This window comes from Bradysia coprophila, chromosome X, assembly GCF_014529535.1.
Source record: "Bradysia coprophila strain Holo2 chromosome X, BU_Bcop_v1, whole genome shotgun sequence".
NCBI classification, from domain to species: Eukaryota; Metazoa; Arthropoda; class Insecta; order Diptera; family Sciaridae; genus Bradysia; species Bradysia coprophila.
The window spans coordinates 2,379,776-2,394,609 of record NC_050737.1 but is presented as its reverse complement, the minus strand read 5'-3'; the positions used below and the strand labels follow the sequence as shown (position 1 = coordinate 2,394,609).

At 33.0% G+C, this 14,834-nt stretch overlaps 1 protein-coding gene across 6 annotated transcripts in view; it reads right to left on the bottom strand.

Moving 5' to 3' along the window:
* Positions 1-360: 360 nt before the first annotated feature.
* LOC119082075 (CCR4-NOT transcription complex subunit 6) overlaps positions 361-14,834 on the bottom strand; it is a 96,921-nt gene continuing 82,447 nt past the window's right edge. For 5 of the 6 annotated variants that reach the window (XM_037191448.1, XM_037191419.1, XM_037191430.1 and 2 more), the window contains 4 exons: positions 2,619-2,687; positions 2,433-2,539; positions 2,161-2,366; positions 361-2,093 (listed from right to left, as the gene is read on the bottom strand). In XM_037191448.1, coding sequence (XP_037047343.1) covers positions 1,316-2,093; positions 2,161-2,366; positions 2,433-2,539; positions 2,619-2,687 — 1,160 coding nt within the window. In that variant the 3' untranslated portion in view covers positions 361-1,315. Of the gene's footprint in view, positions 2,094-2,160; positions 2,367-2,432; positions 2,540-2,618; positions 2,688-7,252; positions 7,276-14,834 lie in introns of those variants that run through there. The other variant, XM_037191464.1, reaches the window with a different exon arrangement.

Genomic DNA, 14,834 nt, shown 5'->3' with positions numbered 1-14,834 from the left:
TTTTACGGTCATCTCTAGAAATTTCTGGTGCTGTACAAAGTTTGGAAATCTGCTAGCAGAAAAAGCAACTGAGAACATCTCTGTTTACAGAATCTGTCGCGCGCGTTATTCCTGTCTTACGGCTTGCATGATAATCCTCGCATTGCAACCGTCCTTTTTAACTAATCACACAGACAAAAAAGAGAGTAGATATATTCTAAAATTTGGGATTTTATAAATTATTAAAGAAAATTTGGTCCAATTTTGCCGCTTCAATATCGGAAGTGAATGTGGCTTTTAACGAGAAAATTGATTATTGCAAATTCTGTTAAGCATGTCCGATTCAATTTGAATTGTGATCGAAGGATCGACAAAAAAATGTAAAAAAAAAACTTTATTTAAGAAGAAAAATGATTGTACAAATAGAGACTTAATCGATGAAATTGATTACCTAAGAATCAGTATGGTTGAAGTGTTGTCAAAAATTGTTACACCTTCCATCAGTATACACTCTAACCATTAACTTTTCAACTTGGTTTCATTTTACTATTAATTTATACAAAAAGAAAAGAAGAAAAGAAAAAAAAATGCTTCAACAGTAACGATAAAAAAGCGCAACTGTAAAAACCCGTAAAGATATTTCGATGGTTGGTCATATGATTTGTAAATATAAAATAAAATTGAAAAATCTAAAATTTAATAGCAACATCGGAAATGCTTACTGTTCGTTGTCAATAGGTAATTCATTTTGTTTGATAATTTTCAAATGAAATTTTTATCCCTTTCTCGTCCCGTCCGCAACATGAAATTCCGATAATAAATTAAGCAAAATGTTCCCGGTATTATATGCTTTTTGGACGCACTGTCGATGATACAAAATTGATAAAGAATCACTAAAAAATACATCGCTTAAAGGACCTGAACTACTTCCAGTGTTAAATTTTTGCTTTGTGTATGTTGTTTTTCTTTCTCCATTTTCTCCATGTTAAATATAATTTAATTTACAATTTTTCATCATCATCTGCACCATCAAAAAAGAAGAAGAAACGAACTGCTTTAGACTTCACCATATCTACGTTAATTTTCTGATTCAAGTTTCTTTAGGTTTTTTTTTTGTTGTTGTGGTTTTTCATTTTATCGTTTGTTCATAAAAAAATTATGTTTTTGTCATTCAGTTTTTCCATTTTTTTGTTTTTGTTTTTTTTTTCTTAAATCTTTTTTTTCTCTAGTTTAAAATAGTGTTTTTTGTTGTGTTTTGCTGTTGTGTTTGGTTGCTGCAATTATTTACTGTTTTTTTTGTGGATGTGTTTTGTGTGTCGACATTGCATTTCTATTGCTACCTTCGGCCGATCAGACCGTTCGGGGTTTGTGTTGGATTGTAGAGCAGTTCTAATTCCACCAGCAATGGAAAATGATCCGATGAGATATGGGGATGCGGACAGCCAACCACTTTGTGCTCGCGCAACCAATCACTAGATATTGGTCCTAATAGTCCCAGCGGAACCATACCAGTTTTTGAATAGAAAATATAATCAATGATGCCCTTGAAATCGAATGTATAGTTTGTATATGGCATGATGTCTTCACTGTACGCCGAGGCCAATTTGAACGAATGCGTAAACTCGTCGAATGCTTCGGTGCCCAACAGTCGTTGCAAGCACGATTTGTAGCCCAGTTCCTTGAAGTCTTGATGGTCCATGGACACACGACCGGAGCTGAGGAATTCGATGACACCGGAATCGGGCAGCGAATTGAAATCGCCGCAGAGTAACAGTTGTACGTTATTGATGTCGTATTTATGCGATGGTCGAAGACTGTGATTGGTTTCGTCAAGAATACTTTTCAGTTCGTTGCCGAGCATCATGGTCTGGATCAGCTTGACATCACAGAATTCGGGATCCCAGTGAATGTGTGCGGTACAAACCAGTATCGGTTGCGTTAATAGCGCCTGTTCGGGTGTTATGGATTCCCATGCCGAATCTTTAACTTTCAACAGTGCGGCCAGTCCGATGTTGTCTTTCGGCATCACACGATTCAGCATATTGTCCGAGCCCTCAGCATTGGCCATAGCAAGTTGATTGAATTCAACTAGATGTTCTTTCAGCAGCATAAACCTGTGGCAAGTTTTAAACGTTGAATTTGGAATGAGATTTTATTCAAACAAGGCACACAGTGACTTACTTTGATGTCCGATAAAAGATTGCACAACCATCCACATATTTACGTTCATTTTCACCCATTGTTTTTGCACGAGATTTTGGTGAAAATATGCCCTCGTAGCCGTCGTTTTTGAGCTCAGGTTTAAAGAAATGATAGAATTGTTCGGTTTCAATCTCTTGTAGACTAATTATATCAGCTGAGTAATGACGAATTTCATCCAATATGGCCTGCAAATATCGATTTCAGAAAATTAATGCAATTCGATCGACCAACGCATATTAATGCGTGTGTACCTTTTTCCTGTAATCCCAGCTGAGTGCCCAACTGGGACAATATCCATACATTTGTCGGGTGGCATATTTATCACACAATACGTTGTAACACATAACCGTAAAGATACCTGCGAAGAAGAAAAAAACGACAATCGAACCAATGTAAAAATCGATAGCAGATTTCGATGTTAAAATTAATTCACTTACATGTCGGCCTTGATCGATTTGGTCGAGCCAACGGAATCCACGGACGTTGAGGTGGTGGCGGCACATTCACTGCAAATAAAAGTAAAACATTAATTTTATGCATAGTCAGCACGAGGATGTGGCATTTGCTTTAATCGGACAGATAAAGGTAAGAAAAATGAATAAATTGTTGACTGTGAAGGATTAAATTGATGTCGGTAGTGTATCGAAACTGTGTCACATATTTTGGATGTTTCATCCTGATGGTCATTGGAATGTTAAATAACATTTTGTGAATATGGCCGGTATAAAATCGCTAAGCAATTCGTCATACTGTACGAGAAGAAATGTATTCATGTATAAACACAGTGTGCTTCAGGCATAGATTTGCATGTTTTGACTTTCAAACACTTTTTGTGATCAATTGGCATAATAAATTTTCATAAAATATTCGCGTATTTGTTCACTTATATGCATACAATTTCGGGTATAGCCTTAAGTGATCGAAGTGAGGAAATATATTTTGCACATTTAACGAACAGTTAGATTTCTCTTCCACGAGAGACACATAGAAATTCATCGTTTTTATGCTATGTATCTATCCGAGTAGAAAATTTCATGTGATTTACAGCAAGAGATCATGTCATTATGGTACAATTGGGAATTAGTGTCTCGATGTATTGCTTAAATTTGACGAACTATTTTTGGTAGTGGTGAGTGGTGAGTTAACATCTTAAAACTCAGCTCAATTTCGGATTAGTCTTTTCAACTTTTCATGCTGCATTGTTGATAACTCCCACCTTTGCCTACCAAGCTTCAATGAGAATGAGCCAATTGCTTATAGCAGTGAATGACGAATCAATCACCATAAATAATTCTAAGTTTTACTTAAATCAGCTGCAAAAATTGTGGACATACTCCTCAGTCCAGTTTTACACCAATGTACTAAAAATGTGATTATATCGAAGGGTTATATCCTTACTAAGCTAGTTTCGTGATTTCATTGATCGACTTTGAGATCATTATTTCATTACGGAAATGTTTTACGGTAAGCTGAGCGACAAGCCTAGTGTCGTTAGGGTCATATATATATTAGGAGCGAAACTAGAAGAAGTGAAATACCGGTTCTCTCAACGTATTGTCGAATTGAGTGCCTTCCTACCGCAGCAGAGTAAAATAAACCAGACAGGAGCGGTCAAATAAGAGACCTAATACACCGTATGAAAATGAACTCAAATGAACATAATTTAAATTAATTGTATTCGCAAAATATAAGACCACTGTGTAGATAATCGAGGTCCATAGTCAAATCAAGCACTCCTGTCTGGTTTATTTTATTCTGCCCTGCTACCACTTAACTAACTTGTTCCAATTACGTTGACGTGAGCTGATAGTATAAGATTACGGAATAAGGACCCTCACTTTAACGCAGTGCATAATATCGTTTGCAGGCAGTCGAAATATTTTCTTATTGGACACTCTAAAATGCAGTTAACATTCAACATATGTCTGTCCCGAACAACAGAAAAACTATACTGCAACATTCATTCATCAATAAAATAATTGAAACGGTCGATGCATTTCCACACGTTTAATAACAAAAGCCTAGCCACAAAACAACATTGTAACCGATACTCATTCAACGTCTAACCATAAATTTAACCTCAGTAACTAAATTCCTAAATTGTAATTGATGCAAATTACAAATCATTAAGCTAGTTTCATCGTTTGTTTAAATGTTTGTCTTTTAAAATATTGCAACATAACTCGAATGGAAAATAAATGCAAAAATTTTTGTGAATTCTGTTCCGTAAATGTAGACGATTTATCGCAGTAAACCGAGAGAGGAACTGTATCATAATTTATATGTTAGGCCGGTGGGCAGTGGGTGTAGAAAAGCAAAAGAACACTTAAAATAGTTTTGAATAATGGGCCTCGTTCGGATGACTGACCATACTCTTTGGCCCGACAATTTCTTTTTTCGAAAATATAATAATGACGATCGGATAGCAATGAGACAGGCAATACAAAATAGCCCATGCAATAACATACGACCTCTCTACATATACTCAACTATTAACCGAAAAATAGATTCTTACCAACAACTTTGCAAAACGTATCTACTTCCTATACCTAAAAGACTGTACATCATACAAAGGAAAATTAAATTAATAAAAACTTCAATCATTTTTTACGGCATGTCTAGTTGATATAGCACATTCAACGGTCTAGCTTTCGTTATAACATTGCACATTGCACATTTGTAAGCCATCAGTAGAGTGAACGTGTAGAACGTATTTAATACAAATATATAAATGGCTTGAGATAAATAAATATACTGAATAAATGGTGTGCCCTTTTCGAACTTATAATGAGCGTTATGGCTAATGATGTTGCACGAAGTTTCTCACATTTAAACCATTTTATTGAGTCACTCCTTGCATAATACCTACCGAACATAGAAAAAAAAATTATTTAAAAACCAAACAAACACAAACCAACTAACAAAAAACATGAAATCGTTTAATTCAATCTTATGCGCATATTGTTGATGATCGTGATCATTTCGATGTTATAAATTTTCTACAAATAAATACAATTTGAAATGCATTATGTGGAAATAATAGAAAGTTCCTACAATTTAAAAAATATGTCTGTCTCGAGCTAAGGTTATTTTTATGATACACATAAGTTAACGTTTAAAGGGCCTTTCAATCCAGCAATATATTCGTTGGCTGGCTTATTTGTTATACACAAAATATAAAAAAAAACTTAATTTGAATAACAATTTTTTTTGTGTGATTTCCATTGGAGATTAAATAAAAAAAAAATTAAAATTAGAGCAATATCCATAATAAATAGGTGTGATTGACTTCGACGAGGTCCGCATGGTATTTATTCTTCTTCTTCTTAGCTTGAAGGATTCAGTGAAATATCGTCTCCGGAATAAAATGTATTTATTGAAGCAATAATATAAAGAATTGGGATAGTCATGGTCGTCAGGCATTACTATTAGACACTTGAAATTAAATTTTATTCAATATCTTCTATAACATAAAGTTTAACGTTTGTTTGTCACTCTATATGAGCCCAGACGAAAAAAAAGCCTAGAGACTTGAAGAAAAGTAGTAAAGATGTACACTTTCATGCTTTATTCCAAGCGTGATTTTGCCTGTTCACTGTTCTTTAAACGAAGAAACATTTATGTAATGCGTGAAATTTTTTAACGCTTAAAAATATTTTTTGGGGACAGCTTATTTCTGAAGCGTGAAAACATGCTTTGGGGAAAATTTAGATTTGAGACGTGAAAATACTTTTGAAAGAAAAATCTACTTTGGCGTTTGAAAATATTTTTGGGGAAATTTAACTCATGAAAATAGATCTTCCCGAAAAATCTACTTTTGGGGAGAATTTAGATTTGATGCGCCAAAATATTTTTGGCCAAAAAATCTATTTTTTGACAGGTCGCGTTAAAATATTTACATATTTTGTCATTATAATAACCCCGATCAAAGCCGGTAGTAGTTCACATGCAAGAAGCTGAAACAGATGAAACTTAAATTCTTTTCATTTAAAAATGAGAAACGATAAAAAGCGAATGACAAATCGAAAAAGAAATCAAAAGTAAAATCGGAAAAAGAAAATAAAAACGAAAAAAAAAAACGGATAGAACTTTATCGAGTATTTAACATACATATACAACAAAACAAACAAACATTTTGAGGTCAAAATGTCTTCGTATGTATATGCACTGCACACGGAAGACAGGTGCATACAGCACAATTACGATTTCTATCTAAAGAGTTTTGTTATTTTCTTTCTGGCACTCTTTTTTGTTTATGCATATTACCGAAACGATGAGCGTTCAGCGTCCTGCTTTTGTATAGACCCGCATAATAGGAGGGCACTAGGTTTAAAGCAAGATGATCGTTTCGTTAATTGTATGTAAAGTGAGCCAAAATGAATGCACACACTTCTTCTTTAGCATTTTTTATTTGCTTTTATCGTTAAAAATACATTATGTTGTTTGTTGTTGAAAAGTCTCGGCTAAAAAGCATTAAATCACGAATTTTGTAACATTCACTGGGTCGCTCTCAAAACTAACAATCAATTCAGCAACAAAGAAAACTAGAACTTAACAAACAGGTGTATTTTATAATAATGAGATCTATAGTATAGTGCCGATCGTGACCACCATCAGCATTAAATGTATCGACAATGCATTCGGCGAAATCGTATGATTGAGATGAATACAAAATTAGAAAATGGAGATTCCTGAGTCCACACAGTGCTAGTAAAAACGAAAAATTTCTGACCTACCCCCGCTAGGGAATGGCACGGTATAAGAACGTCTACAGAGAGTGGGTTAGAAAAAAAAGAAAAATTCAATTGACTTTCATAAAATGATTTGATCGAATGTTTTCGCTGGGTATATGAAACTCAAAGCGACAAAGTAAATGTTCATACGAGATCTACAACGCAATGACTGTCAATTAAATTGTTGTTAAATCCGATACGCATTCGCTATTAGCGCATTGTTTTTTATTTATTTTTTTCTTCCAACGTGCACTTACTCTCACGTAATATCTAACATGGAATTAAATTTTTTTGCGTTCCACCTAAAATTTATTTATTACAAAAGCGGCATGAATTACCTGTTCGTAAGAAAACTGAAACAACTGGACTGCCCTTCAATTGGAAACAAGTTTTTTTTTCTTGTGCCCGTGCTCATTTATAAGATCAATTTTATGTTTGCTTTTTATTTTTAAGAACAATGCGCAGCTATTATTGATGTGTTAATTCGTGTAATATTGCTGTAGGTGACACAAACGCATTTTGTTGAATCAAAGAAACTACATTAAACGAACATTACTCACTCGCTTATTATTGCGTTGTATGATTTTGTTATTTCTTTCCATTAAACACGGACAAGTATACTTGGAATGTGGTGGAGAGCTGTCATAAAGAAGATAAGCTTTTGCTCAAAGCGGCGTATTCATAGTTTCCATTACTGATAGGTAGATGACTTGTTCGATTATGTTGTATCGTTAGAAATTATATTATTGGAAAAGAATGAAAGATGAAGGAAAACAAGTCCGGTGCATAACATTTAGAATCAATAAAAACGAATTTCGGTGTTTTTTTCCCTTATGCATAAATAGGCTCATTTCCAGAATTCTACAAAATTCAACAGAAATCCTTTGCTTTCTCTTAAAATTTTGTGGAATTTTGTAGAATCAGAATGTAATGGCAAACATATCAGTAGTTTAATACTATCGGGCTTACAACAAGCCGACCTGCATGACCAATTCATTCTATTCTATCTTGTGATTAAGATGAGTACGCAGTTCGAAAATGCATGAAAAATGCTTGCAAAATCAGAGTTTACATCAAGTGTGAAGCGTCCCACCCTGATAAAAATTGTGAAAAATATTTGGTATTTGTCTCATACATTATCTGTCAATATTTTTCACGCTTGATGTACACTCTGATTTTGCAAGCATTTTTCATGCATTTTTCACGATCTGTGTACTCGCCTTTACTATTTTTCGGAAAACATAATTCTCAACAGATAAACAACTTAGTGGAAAAGAGATGCACGATTTTGTGAGAGAATTTCATACCTTTACTCTTTCAAAATCTTGCATCTCTTTTGCACCAAGCTTTTTATGACATCTAGGGCAAAATGGAAATAGCTTAGAAATTGTTTGTTTCCATTAAATGAGTGATTTGGAAATAGGTAGGTTGCAGGTTGTACTGTGTTTACAGTCGACGACTTTGAAATAAGTGATGCATTAGGTTTCAGCTGTTTTTCAGCTGATCCACTCATACAAACAAAAGTATTCTACTTGTTTATATGGTGGAAAAAGCTACACGCACTTGCGCATTAGTGGTAAAACTGTTTAAAGCCGTACATAATTTTTTGTTTGTATGAGTGGATCAACTGAAAAACAGCTGAAAAACATCTGAAACCTAATGCGTTACTGATTTCAAAGTCACCGACTGTATTCTTAATTAGTCTTCGCTGTTTTGTCGGCTTTCTGGAGTCAGTGATTTAATTTGACAACAACTACCTTCCTCAACCGATTGAATTAAAATGCTATAAGTTTAATTCTCGATAATTAACAAGCAACGTCAAATATCAATAAAAATTGCTCTTATGAACGTAAAATGTTTAACGTCATGCGGAAAACTTTTAATAGAGCGGTTGTTGATGGGTTAAGAACAAATCCCAGTTAATCGAATTGGATCATAAACTTGGCTATATACAAGAAAAATGTCTCTGTCAATGAGAGCATTACTAAAATAAACACCGCAAATTGAACGAATCAGGAAAATCAAGCCATATTATGGTAATATTGTCCAACAACAACTAACGACCCGACAATTGACCCAACATACTGGAAAAGATAAGCATTTTTGTTGTTGTTGCCGTTTTCTTCTTCTTATTTTCGCTGCTCATTATCGTTTTCTATATTGAGACATTACGAACTTGTTTCTTTGAAGTTATGTTCTTTGTTTTTATTTTTCTTTATTATTGTTTATAAACAATTGTTTTATTAATAACTATATACGTTTTTTGTTTGTGCTGTACGCAACCGACACTATGTTTATTACAGACATAAAGTTGCAGCAATACTGCAGCTCGATCAAGGTAAATGGTATTTGACGTCAATGAGAACCACTTTTTATTCACAGTACAACTAAGATTTTATTCCGATTTTTTTTTCTTATTTGTTTGTTAATGTTAATTAGTACGGTGTTAAACGTTTTTTTTTTTTTAAATCTCAGCATCTGTCGATAACGAACAGATAACAGTTATTTCGAAATAAAAAAGGCATCAATGCAATGCAATAAAATTAGGAGCAAAAACAAAAGCTTTTTTCTAAATTAGTTATTTTCAAATAAACTTATACTTTATGCACCAGGAAGGGATGAGCACAGTTCTATAGTAAATGTAGATATGAAACGAAAACGTTTAGTTTTCAATACTAGAATCGATATTTTCCCACTATAAAATAAAAATGTTATAAAATCATCTTGGAAATATGAAGAGTATTTTGCGCACACGATCTGTTGCCGAACTCGCTTCGCTCGTATCGAATCTCATGCTCAAAACAACCCAATTAACTAGTTAGTAAAATAGCTATTTTCTTATGTTGACTTTAATATTTGACATCCGAAAATTTCGCGAGTCGTGTTGGGTTTGAGGGGCGGATGATCATTGAAAATACTTTTGTACTCCTATACTATAATTATAAATGTCACAAAAACATAAATCAAAATAATGAATAAATAAATAAATAAAATAAATGAATAAATTATCGGAAAATCCTTGTAACCAAAGAAAATTCGAAACAGAATTCCTTAAATAACGGATAGAAGAAGAAGCGGGTGGAATATAACCTACAGCTAAGCCTCAGATGGGCCTGTTGTGCTTTAAATAACGGATACAATAAATACTTGAAAAACCTTGACCTCGGAAAAACCTCGGACAAATATATTTAAAGAGCTTGATCTGTCTTCAGAAACGGCTAATCACCTGTTATCGACAGAAACGTCATGACCTATGGTTAACATGGTTTTATATAGTCAAGTCAATGTTAAAACAATTGAAGTAAAAGATTTTGTAGGAATCTGTAGGGCATACAACAGAAGTAGTAGATTAATTGATTATATCGCGATGGTCTTGCCGTTTTCTAAAGGTTGTTTAATATATTTTTAATCGTTGTGTTGCAAATTTTGTATGTAAATTCAACCAGAAGCCATGCCAGAAGTAGCCAAACTTTGAATCTATATTATTAATGCGATAATTCAGACCAATTTCATAAAAATAGCAAACTTTTCAACAAAACATTCGTATAAATCCGGTCATGGATCGGAATGGAAATTGACATTAATTTGCATCAAATTGTGTTTGGTTATCTTAATTCATTATAATCTCAGGTCTCTACATAATTAAGTCGCATTTTAATTATAAATATTTTATGGTTGTCCATCTTCGTAAATTTCGATAATAAGCGAACCGGTACACCGATACAGATATAACCGTATAAGCTATTACAAAAACCGTCTCCTACACACATCATCTATATTTGCATCGTTGCACCGTACTAATTGATCTAACAAGCACGGTAATAAAGATGCAAAACTATCCCATATTATTCACATGCATATTATACACGATTCATTTTTTATGCGTAATCATTCTTTTTGTTTGTTTATGCGCATTTTTTACATTTTAATCGGAAGAGAAATTTGTCAATCCTTAATAAATGGACAAGCTGTGAGTGTTCAAAATTGGTTGTTTTGTTGTAAGGTCTTTCTCATGTGATTTTTAATACGACAAAGGCATCTGTTGCGACCAGCGTCGATTAAAAGTAGCGGAACAGTTCAATATTCAGAACGCGGAAAATAAAATCAATTGTCGAAGGTCGTAGCAATTCCAAAAAATTCCAAAAAATTCATAAAAATTCCTAAGTTTAAGCATTCAAAATTTGTAAACTTTAAGGTAAGAATTTTTCCTAAAAAATTGGCTCTGGACCTCGATTCTCATGCCGTTCGTAACTTTAAGAATTCGTAACTTTAATAATTCGTAACTTTAATAATTCGTAACTTGACAGTTCTTATGTACTGTCAAGTTACGAATATTTGGAGTTACGAAAATACGAGAATCGTCATTATGTGTGAAGACTATGGGTGACTTTTAAAATGAAGACAGGTCAAAATATCAGGTTGATCTTGAAGCTTTCGCATTTTCATCTTTATCCTCAAAGACCATCTTTAAAATCACAGAGACATTATATGCAACGGAAAGCGACATATACCGATTATTGACCGTCAAGACATCCATAAAATCGTAATTTTTTGACCTGCCTGCAAATATGACAATTTTATTCTAAACTTCCATCAAAACACGTGAAACTTTAGATTTGAGTTTTGCGTGCAGAAAATTTAAATAATTTCATGTGTTTCGATGCAGACAGCATTATGTTTCTTATTTGTAATTCAAATAGTACAATCAATAACGTAAAGCTATAAATATTTTGCGTAATAAAAGTTAATTTATTGCGAGCACAGTGTGCATGTTTCATTATTTACACTACATTCGTAGTGTACATTCGATTCAATTCTCATAACATTTTATATTTGTATTTATGCAGGGAGAGTGAGAGATGATTTGTATTTATTGTGAATGAGAAGTCACAGTTAAGGCGTAAAATGTCCGAATAAATGTTTTATTTACATCCACAAATAACGATAAACATCCATTGAGTATTTTCCCGGCCAGATCATCATCTTCTTTTATGACAAACGTTTACGATTACATACATTTCCTACATGATAGTCTATCTAATTTAATTGTATCCAGTCAAGCACCCTATGTATATATACTTTAACCGTTCTGTACACTTAAACCATGTCGTCATTTACCAGTATCTCACCTATTAGCAAAAAATTTGTGTGGAAAATCATAAACATTTTGTTGTTCATTCTATGCGGTTGTTTGCATAAAATGTATACGACGGTATGTATATAAATGATGTGCATTTAACTATATACTTGAAAAATGTTTTAAATGCCATGCTATTTATTGTAAGAAAAGTGAATGGAATCGGAGTAGAACGGCATTTAGCGTACATTAAGTATAATATTATATATGTCTGCTATTGTTGATGCAATTCATGGTATATAAATTAAACATAATTATTGTCGAGTACAAAATGAATGCATTAAAACGATTAAATAATTTTACAGGTTAGTCGTTCATAGAATAAAGACTAAAAGAATGTGATACCGAGTTAGATTTGAAGCGAATAAAAAAAAACACATCGCAATGTCTAACAGAATTAAACTAAATTTTGCGGGAGAACTTAACAAGAACAAGTTTATCGAACACAAAAATCATTTTGGCTTTTGAAATGAGAAACAATTGTGTTGCGTAGCTGTTCGAATATCATTTTATTTTGGTAGTAGTTGGGCTTCTCAATCAATGATAAACGATTGGGAGTAGGATAAGTTTTCGGATAAGGTGACATGAACTCGTAGTATTTTGTAAGTGTAAGAGGGAGTAATGATTTGTTAGCTTTTATTTTGGCTCAGGCCGATTATTTACTGAAATTTTGGAAGATTTTCCACAAATTTAGGCAGATCCGCTAATTCCTGCTAATTTTTTTTCTTCGATTTCACAGCGTTTTGCTGAAGGAACCTTCTCGTAAAGAAGACCCTCTTTCGGTTACAGTGAGTGATATTCAATTTCGTATCGAATGCATTAAACCGCCAGCTGATATTAATCAGGGTATAATAACGCACGCGAAAATTACTGACACAAGCAGCAATATTGATTAAATGAAAAAATTCAAGCAAGAAAGAAAGAAAAATGAATCGGATTGGGCTTTTTCAATCGGTTAAATCCAACGTTTACAGGATTGATTCGGTTTAGAACCACGTTTGGAATGTCGTTTTTGGTGTGTTATGAAGTCTCGACTAAAATATTGAAGATGTTAAGCTATCAATGTCTAAGATTTGATTTTCTCTGTTTTTCGTATATCCTAATAAGATGAGTAATTAAGGGAAACATGTCTGAAAGCTTCAAATACATGATTTTTGTCCAAATAAGCTGTAATATTAGGAAAAAAGGGGTCAGCCGAAGATTATATTGCGATGCAAGAATGCTTTGCGTCCATATAGTTGCAGACCGTGCTATTTAACACCCAAGAATAAATCTAATGTGCATATTCATCATTTCAAGTGTAACTTATTCCATTGTCACTGCATTATAAATGAGCAACTCAGAACAGGTTGTCTATTTTATCGATTAGAAGTAATAAAACAATGTCAAACTAAGCTCCACCTAACATTTTTCAACTGTTAGATTCCTGGAAATAAGATCATCTTAATGCTGATTTTCACTTACATTCTACAATTTGAAAAAATAAAATTTAAATTAAAGAAGGAAATACTGTAGCAACTGTCGTAATCACAGAAGTGTGATTATGGGAACAATGATATTTATTCATTGTTTCTACATTGAAGCTATGATCTCTGATCAGTCATGTCACGACTATTCAAAGCCAACCAACATGAGAATCATGTTAAAATGTCGCAGTCGCTATCTACCAGCTTAGTATAACCGATTTTTTTCTCTTTAAAAATCATTTACGATGGGGAAAATCCCGGATAAAAAAAAATTGATTGATATTTATGAAGGAAAAAAACACACTCAACCAACTGTCTATCGGCGCAGCAAAGTGTTCACAATTTTATGACACGATTGATTTACGTAAGTTTCTCAAAAACAATTATATTACAATTGAGACTTTGTTTTCTTACAAATCATTGCTAATAATTGCTTTCTCACTGCAATTATTGACTGTAAATTGTGAACGAAGTAGAAAAAAAAAATTTATCAAATTTTGTAATCGCTGGAAATTCAACTCACAATTCAATTTACAATTAAAGACAAAAAAAGAAACATTTCCGTAAACTTTGTCTCAATAATCTAATAGTGTTGTAGAAAGTGAAACCTTATTAACTTCAAAGCATAGTAATATGACTCAATTTTCTTTACAGAAACAAAAAATTACTCGAACACTTTTCGAAGTCTTTTTCTTGCTTTTGTGTTTATTGTTACACACGAAAATAAAATAATAATAAAAAAAATTGTACGCTAAAAAATAATGTAATGACTGTGTTGTGTGCTGTTGTGACTATCAGAGCTTGAAGAATGTAACAAATTTGTTGGTTTGTAGATTTTCTGTGTGTACTGTAAATATTGAAACAACTTGATTTTTATAATTAAGGTAAAACTAATTCGTATTTGAATAGAAGAGATGTTTTCGTGCTATTTTGGCCACACAAAATAAAAAAAATAAAAGCCGATGTACATAGAGAAAAGATACGCTACTGTTCGACTGGTATGTATAATTACAAATAATTACCATGGCAATGCATGCTATAAAAGAAGCAGTGCGTTCTTTACAATTGTAACGTAAATTTATTTCCGAAACGATCGACCTAGAAAAAAATAGGCACAGAACAAGATAAATTGAAGATAACATTTTGGTCGATTAAATAACAAAGTACCTTGCACCTAAATGCTTTGTTAGTATTGTTCAGCAAAATAGTATGTTCAAGACTATCCAGTTTTTTCTAAGGATTTTTACGAGTGGTAGAATAGATTTTTTGCGTACCTACAAGGTTAGAAGGAAGCCTGATGTTCTTTCCACCAAGGAG